General features: G+C 38.6%; 1 protein-coding gene across 1 annotated transcript in view; it reads left to right on the top strand.

Annotated features, from left to right (window-relative positions):
- Positions 1-8,683, top strand: part of plch1 (phospholipase C, eta 1) — an 81,972-nt gene that overhangs the window by 32,566 nt on the left and 40,723 nt on the right. Inside the window, exons 3-6 of the mRNA XM_037677565.1 lie at positions 483-726; positions 939-1,068; positions 7,613-7,783; positions 7,975-8,068. Coding sequence (XP_037533493.1) covers positions 483-726; positions 939-1,068; positions 7,613-7,783; positions 7,975-8,068 — 639 coding nt within the window. The remainder of the gene's footprint in view (positions 1-482; positions 727-938; positions 1,069-7,612; positions 7,784-7,974; positions 8,069-8,683) is intronic.

Raw genomic sequence — 8,683 nt, 5'->3', positions numbered from 1 at the left:
CACACACACACCATCACACACACACACACACACACACACACACACACACACACACACACACACACATATATATATACTGTATATTGTATATACATTTTTTATCACAGCTCATTAATATTCAGCTATAGTCATATGTTGTCTGCTGCAGATGCTGATTAACATTTGTTGGAGATCCACAGATGATGATGCACAATTTAAAACATTTGCATCAGGTTGCCAAAAGAAAAAAAAAATTCACTTGTAGCTTTTGAACAAATTTGCTGTTTAAGTTGCAGCAAAAAAAGCATCTTTTTTCTGGAATAAAATAGTGAATGTCTCCAGAGTTTCTCCAAGTTATGGATCACCGGTGCAGCCATGGGGCTCTTGGATGTTCCGTAATTTAGGTTTGATATTCAGTCCACAAAGACAGAAATAAAAAAAGTTGTTTTCAGGATATTGTTTTGGTGATTATTGATCGTTTCGATGTTTCCTCACTGTGTTAGTCACCATCGATTCGCTCTACAAGGTGACAGAAGGCGGTCAGTCAGACATCTTCCATCGGCACGCAGAGGGCAGCTTCGACCAGGCCTGCTGTTTCACCGTGTATCACGGAAACCACATGGAGTCCCTCGACCTGGTGACGTCAAACGCAGAGGAGGCCAGGACCTGGATAACTGGCCTCCGGTACCTGATGGCAGGAATCAGCGACGAGGACTCTCTGGCCAAACGGCAGCGGACACATGACCAATATCCTTTTGACCAAGCCGCAGCAGGCACAGGTGGACTGACAGCATTTTGTTTCAGATTATTCATCCTGCTCTATATTACAACTTTAGATCTTAATAAATTGACTCAAAATGAAGTAAATTTCAAGTTTTACCTGATTAACTCCATTCAAACTGATTTGTTTGAGTTTTATTAAAGCCCGCCTCACTTTCCTTAATGTGTGTGTGTTTGACGTGGATGAAGCAGACGTTTGAGGAAGCCGACAAGAATGGAGACGGCCTGCTGAACATCGACGAGATTTACCAACTTCTTCACAAGTTAAATGTTAATCTGCCGCGCAGGAAGGTCAAGCAGATGTTTCAGGTCAGAAATCAGAACGTCTCCAATTTATTATAGAATTAGCTGTAATTAGTGCATTCTGGAGGAAGAAGTGTGACACATTCTCCTCACTTTGCTACGTTATTTAGTGCTAAAATATAAGTTTGAAGTTTTGTTCATGTTATAAAGTGGGATAAATGAAGAGATGGCGCCAAATAGAAAAATCAGAAACAACTTTTTTGTTGTTCTACAGTTAAGTTCAGGGAAATTTCATTCCGTACAGCCGTCTAGAAGGATAGACGGAAGTGTACTGGGGCTTCAGTTGTCTATGAAGTGCTGCCCTTATCGCTTAGACAAGAAAAGGGAAAGAAAATCATGAGGAGACAGAAAGATGGTGAGATTGTCCATGAACACTTGTAGATAGTTTCCATAGTCCTGATAAAGATGTTACATTGTCTCTCAGCCATCCACTCTGATAAGGGTCACAGGAGTTCACTCGGGTGGGGGTGGTGGTGCGTGTGCAGAGCGTTTTGTTTCCATAACATCCAAGGAGAATTGAGCTAATTAGCCTTCGAAGGCCAGTTGCAGATTTCAACATTATTTTGGGTCAGGCCGAGCTCGTTAATTTCCGCGTCTGCCTTGACAGTCTCACTAGTACATCTCATGGAGACTCCAAACAGGCAAATTGTGATTACTTACGCCGAAGTCGGGCTTATAACTTCTCCTTCCAACCGTCCGTGAACACTGCCAGACATTCCACAGTCCTGCCTGCTCAGCTCTGATACAGGTCCACAGACAGTTCACACAGAGTCTGAGTTTTGCCATTTCCAGAATTTTTTGATAATCCAGATTTCCACGGACTCCAAAAAGCAGAATCCAGTTATCATAAATCCAGTTATGTTTCCTAGAGGGCTCTCCTTCACCCTGTCTTCTTTAATCAATTGCGTTGAGAGACCGGCTGAACAAATCCATAGTTTACAATTGGGAAGGTACGCAAAATGGGGCTCTGAAAAGGGTTCACAAGACAAATAGCAAAGCAGGGGTGGAGAGAGGGAAGAAGAGCGACAGTCTTTGTCGAGGGCAAGTCAGAATAAAAAGAAGCTAAAAACATTAATGCTGATCATTTTATTTTTGAGCAAAACATATTTCACTTCTGCTGTCACATTGCTGTTACACAACTTTCGTTGCATGATTGAATTTGGTCAAGCAAATGTGCCAGAAAAGTGCTTTTACATAAAAGAAAAACGCATAAGGAGGAAAAGGATCAAATTATAAAATAGTTGTCACAGTGAGTAATGTCACAAACAGCAGATCACTGCGTTCTGTTGAATCTGTATTTGTTTTTTATTTACCAGAAATGTGTCTGTTTTAATTAACCTTAGCAAACACAAAGCTAGCTATAACTCTGGAAACTTAGAAGATTTTAAGCTAAAGTTTAGCTTGGTAGTGGCTGAGACAGATTTTTTTTTTTAACATGCAAAGTGATGCTTTAGTTTCCAATTTAATCTGGATTATAACAGCTAAATTGAGTTCAGAAAAATTTCAGCGAAGCAAGTTTCCAAACGGTCATTCAGAAGAAGTTGAGCAATAAAACTACTTTTAACTGTTCAAAGATCAACATAGTTTTACCACAGCTGCAGGAGTCAGATAGTAGCTAAAATGCAGCTGGATGGGAAAAACCAATAGTAAGTTATAAGTATTCTGTACTTCCATTGTTTTTTTTTATTTATCCTGTGCATATTTCTGAGTATATTCCGAGCATCTTCAAGTCTGAAATGTTTTTTTGTTTTGACTTGAGGCTTTGCCACCGGTCATCTGTCCCAAGCTGATAATAATAGAACACGCTAAGCTTGCCTCTGGACAGAAAAAGAAAAACCTGCTTACCCCAAACGTCATCCTAGCAAGTGCATTAAAAAAATGAAGACATGTGTATAAAAAAGGGTGGTGGTGGAGGTGTTGAATAAAAACCAACCAAACAAAAAACAAACTACTAAAAGATGTAATTCTGCTTGCCGAGTGTGTATTTCTCTGCTAATGGATACAGGTGTGACAGGTGATTTATTCAAGTGACATTTGTGCAGGTATAAGCTGTTAGCTGTGGAGAAACAGGTACTCCTAAAAATATCAATGATGGCTTTGAAATTATTCAGCTTCAGTTTATTCACACACACACAGAAAGATATATATAATACATAACTTCAAGATAACAGTGCGTGAATCAGATCTCCAAACAGCTTTTAAAGCTTATAGACGGAGCCTGGGTACATATAATTACATCCAGTTTAAGGTATGGAACACCAAAATGCTCAAAATTAATTAATAATAATTATTAATTAATTAATTAATTAATTATTAATAAAAATTAATACATCATGAAATAAGAAAAAAATATTAATTTATTTTATTTTATTTCAAAATTGTTTTCCATGGCTTATTTATTTCATAATGCCACTTTTCAGCAGAATGACATCAGCTGTCAATCAACGTCAGTGGGTTGGACCTTCACGCCCACTGGCTAATCCTTCCCATCAGAAACACACCTTTGCTATAATTTAGAGCAAATGAAGAATCATTTTTAGGTGTTAATCTTGTTAAATTCAAAGAATTAAATCAGCGAGTCCTCCCGTGCGCGTTCCCGTGAGCGTTCCTGCGGCGCCGATCAATTTTTGGCAGTCCATCACTTTTTGTCACGACACCTGTATCTTCTGAGAACATAATCCTCTCTATTTGATCTGCTAAAGTTACCTGAGCTGAAAGAAGTTCATGCAACTCTGCCATCCTTCATGACTTTTGACCTAGCATGTCGCTGCTAGCTGCTATGCTAGCTGTACCAGCTAGCAGCAGGAAAACGAATGGGCGTGAAGGATCAGCCAGTGGGCGTGAAGGATCAGCAAGTGGGCGTGAAGGATCAGCCAGTGGGCGTAAGGATCAGCCAGTGGGCGTGAAGGATCAGCCAGTGGGCGTGAAGGATCAGCCAGTGGGCGTGAAGGGCCAACCCACTGACGATGATTGACAGCTAAAGCCATTCTGCTGAAAACTGGTGTTATGAAATAAATAAGCCGTTATGAAAAACACCATTATGAAATAAAAATAAAAAAAACCTAATTTTTCATAATAATGAGCTTAGATACTTATTTCATAATGCTTTATTTATTTATTTAATTTTGAGCATTTTGGTGTTCCTTATTAAGGGCCCTCAATGTGTGTCACACATTCCCATTTCCAATGTAATACAGCTGATCACTTTTGAAATTGTGTTCTGATAAAAATGTTAAATGCTACTTTATTAGCCGTGACATCAGTCTTATATTAAAGACTATAAATATAAAAAAAGAGATTTCCTGCGTGCTAGGCTAACAGTTAGCTAATTTTACAACATTTTCAGGCTTATAAAACAACTCTTTCTCAGAAGCTGATGTAAAAGAGCACTGCATCAGCTAAAATTAGACCTCTATTTTTGCATTACTTTGTTCAGTTTGTTGCTGTTTTCAATCGAACAATGTCTGTTTCTATCCAAGTGTAGGTGTGCTGAGCATAGACCGTCTGAACTGTTGGTGTCCTGACCTTCTGAGTGTACCAGTCCGCTGGGAGTTGAGTAAACTTTGGACTGACTAGACGTGCAGATACATTCAGCAGCTTTTGTGCCTCTTTTTCCACACTCCGTGCTCTGATAAGAAACTTATTACTGATAACTTTGAGCTTCACCTCCAAAATGACCAGACTTCATATTTAAGGCACCCAAAATGACACTGAACAACAGTTATTTAAAGCATTTTATTTCTGATAATGTTCAAATAATTAAAAGTTTGTTTGTTTTAATCTGGACTCAATTGTGATTTGAGTCAGTTCTGCATCTAAAAGCCCGTGTGACTACTAGAATCTAAATTTGAATGGGTAATGTGATTCAAGACCCACAACTCAATCATAAAAACTAAAGAAATGTCTTTTTCATAAAATCTGGGTTTTTATTTTTACATTTTTTTTGACAACAATAGACTTTATCTTCAGACCAAACTGTTAATTTTTATATCCCTGTCGAAAGGCAGCCCTATTAATTCAGTGGTTCCCAACACTGGTCCCTGAGGAACACCCTCCTGCATGTTTTAAGTGTTCCCCTGGTCCAACACACCTGAAATAATGATTTAATTACTTCCTCAGGTTCTGCAGAAGCCTGTTAATAACCCATCCATTCAAATTAGGTGTGTCAAAGCAGGTAACAACTAAAACATGCATGATGGTGTTCCTCAAGGTCCAGGGTTGGGAACCACTTTAGTCTTGTACGTCTGTAAACTTGCTCTTGTCGCGCTCATAACTTCTGATCAGTTCAAAAAAATTATTGAAATTTGATGCACATATACATCTTCACCAGAATGAGTGTCACGTACACTTTTCATCACTCCAGCTCAAGGTCACAATTCAAGGTCAAATATACAAAGTCCATGCTTGTCCGGACCATTTCTATAGCTTGCTCTATAATAGTTTGTTGATGGATGTATAATGTGTCATATGCAACACTCTTGTTTTCTTTACATTTGTTGATGTAATTGATTAATCTAAACAAGTCCCCCCCCCCCAAAAAAAACAAAACAAAAACACTCTCTTCATTTCCTTAAATTTGTTTGGTATGCATTTATTGTTTTTACATTTCATGATCATGCTAAATGACATTCAAAAGTCACTTTTAGGGCTCGGATCAGAAAGCAGAGCTTTTGCTTGGCGTCCTTTAATTTAAGCAGCGACAGACGGTGCTATTGCCACTTTTTAACAGCTTGCATTGCTTAAAATACCTCAAAATCTGTTTGTTTTCTGTTCAAGCACTTAGAGTCCATCCGGATGATTTATCCTGCTGGTTCTGTACGCGATGCAGTCCCCAGTCTCCCCAACAAAGACATTAAGAGAATGTGATGGAGGTGTTTGCTGTTATTATTAGATTTGGTGTGGAGTCAAATGGGCCTTGTGGGATTCAGATAATATCATATTCTGGATACCGACAAAGAAATGGAACAAAGGAGGCAGGACATGCTGAAACTTTGGACCTGACTGTTAATTCAAAACAGTAGTTGTGCAAGAGGAGAAAGACGCGTGAAAAGATGCAGAGAAAGGGATGCATTTGTAAACATCTGTACATTTGACAGGTCTACATATATTGACTTCAAGACTTATTTTATTGACTTACAACGCGGTAAAACTGAATTTAGCCTGTAGTTTAACTCTTTTTTTTTTTTAGTCTGTAGTTGTGTTTTTAATGTTGAGGCCCACAACTAGAGGTGAACATGTTAAGCTAAGCTGTTATTTACTAGGTTTGTCTGAAACACCTACAGTTCTAACATTTCTCAACATGAGAAGATCTGAGTCTAAAACTCTTTAATTTGTCTCACGTTTGGTTGTTTTGTCTTTGTTCTTTTATTTTATGCTGCTGCCAGTTGCTCCATTGAGCTTCTGACAGTCAGACTGAATCAAGGTCATTTTCAACCTTTATTCATTTTGACACAGACTTCACATTTACTGATTTCTTTAGGGCAGGAAAGAGATTTGGTTTTGTCGTGACGCATCATATTGGAGGTGTGTAACATGACTCTCCATCATTTGTGGCACACACCGAACCTGGTAAATTGCAGCAGTAACTACCTGCAATATTTTCAAGGACTCAACACGTTCGGAGAGGGGAAGAACTCACACTAACGTTTTTTTTTTTTTTTAATGAAACCCAGGAATCTACGTGGAGTGGTTTCTATAACAAGCAGTTCAATTCAATTCAGTTTATTTTTATAGCACCAAGTCACAACAGAAGTCATCTCAGGGCACTGAACAGAAACATTCATATGTATAAAAAGTAAATTAATGACATTATTAATCCGAGGAGCAGACTGCTTTGAGTTTAACTTCATCACAGACTCTCATCTTGAGCAAGCATGAAGGCGACAGTGGAAAGGAAAAACTCCATCATGAGGAAGAAACCTCCAGCAGAACCCGGCCAGTACAAGTGGCCATCTGCTTCGACCGTCTGGGTTTGAGAGGAACCGGAAGGAGGAATAGATACACAATTGCAGGTCGAGAATCACATGTTAAGATAGAAATAGTATCGAATGAAAACCATTCAGTTGCAGCAGTTCATTATAAAAAAATGAGGTCAATTTGTCCTCCAGTAGTCTAAGCATATAGCAGCATAACAAGCCAACCATAACTATATGATTTATCAAAAAGGAAAGTCTTAAACTTAGTCTTAAAACTGGACAATGTGTCAGCCTTACGAACAGAAACTGGAAGTTGGTTCCACAAGAGAGGAGCCTGATAACTGAAAGATCTTCCTCCCATTCTGCTTTTGGAAACTCTAGGAACCACAAGTAAACCTTCAGTCTGAGAGTGAAGTGCTCTGTTAGGAAAATATGGAACAATAAGACCTGTAATATAAGATGGAGCTAGGTTGTTGAGGGCTTTGCACTTTGTAGGTTAGAAATAAGATTTTGACTTATATTTTGAATTTGACAAGGAGCCAGTTGAAGCGACCCAAGAAGTATTTGGTCAAACCATCAAAATATGAAAAGGTTAACTGCATTTATAAGGATATGCCATTTATTTACCTTCTCAGGAAGCAGACACAGATGATCAGCAGGGCACGCTGACGTACGAAGAGTTTTCCGTTTTCTACAAGATGATGTCTCTTAGACGGGACCTGTTCCTGTTGATGATGGCGTACAGTGACAGGAAGGACCACCTGACATCGGAGGAGCTGGCCAACTTTCTGCACAACGAGCAGAAGGTGAGCCGTCATTACAGTTTACAGCAAACAACTGATAGACATTTATCATAAGAATGGAGAAATATTGATTTTTTTTTTGTCCTGTTTTTCATTTTTTTACTTTGAATACTGGTAATATTTGCTAATTGCAGTACTTTAATATATTTAACCGCAGCTGTTATATGTGCTGTGTTCATTTTTCTTTTCTTTAGATGACCAGTGTGACTTCAGAGTACGTTGCAGAAATAATTAACAAGTTTGAGATGTCTGACGAGAATAAACAAAAAGGCGTTCTGGGGATTGATGGTAACTTTCACATCTTTACTTTCACTAACTTTGTCTTTTTTCCATTTGTTAAACCTTGGATCCATTTTTTTTTTTCTTTTGTCCACTTGTGTTTATCATGGTTTACCACTGGTGTACAAGTATTTTGTTTACGTTTCATTACTTGATAGTTTTTGCAGATGTTCTTGCAGTAAAGTTTATTTTTAGACACCAGTTTATCACAAAAATCCTCTCAGGTATTTTAAAAATTAATTGACCAATTTAAATTTAAGTTTGCTTTCTTCTTATTGTTATTCTTTTGGCTATTCCCTCTTCAGGGGTCACCACAGTGAGTCATCCTCATCCAGCTCACTCTGTCCTCACTCCATATATCTCCTCTTTGTATTTTTCCTGGCAGCTGCATTTCTAACATCCTTCTACCAGTATACCCACTGGCCCTCCTCTGGACATGTCCAAACCATCTCAGTCTGGTCTCTCTATCTTTATCTCCCAGTTGTCCAACCTGGGCTGTATCTCTGATGATCTCATTCCTAATCTTATCCATCCTTGTCACTCCTAAGGAGAACCTCAACATCTTCATTTCTGCCACTTCCAGTTCTTTCTCATGTCTTTTTTGTCAGTACCACTGTCTCAAGT

This window comes from Nematolebias whitei, chromosome 6, assembly GCF_014905685.2.
Source record: "Nematolebias whitei isolate Nwh7 chromosome 6, NemWhi1, whole genome shotgun sequence".
NCBI lineage: Eukaryota > Metazoa > Chordata > Actinopteri > Cyprinodontiformes > Rivulidae > Nematolebias > Nematolebias whitei.
The sequence above is the reverse complement of the archived record's forward strand: the minus strand, read 5'-3'. Positions and strand labels throughout refer to the sequence as shown.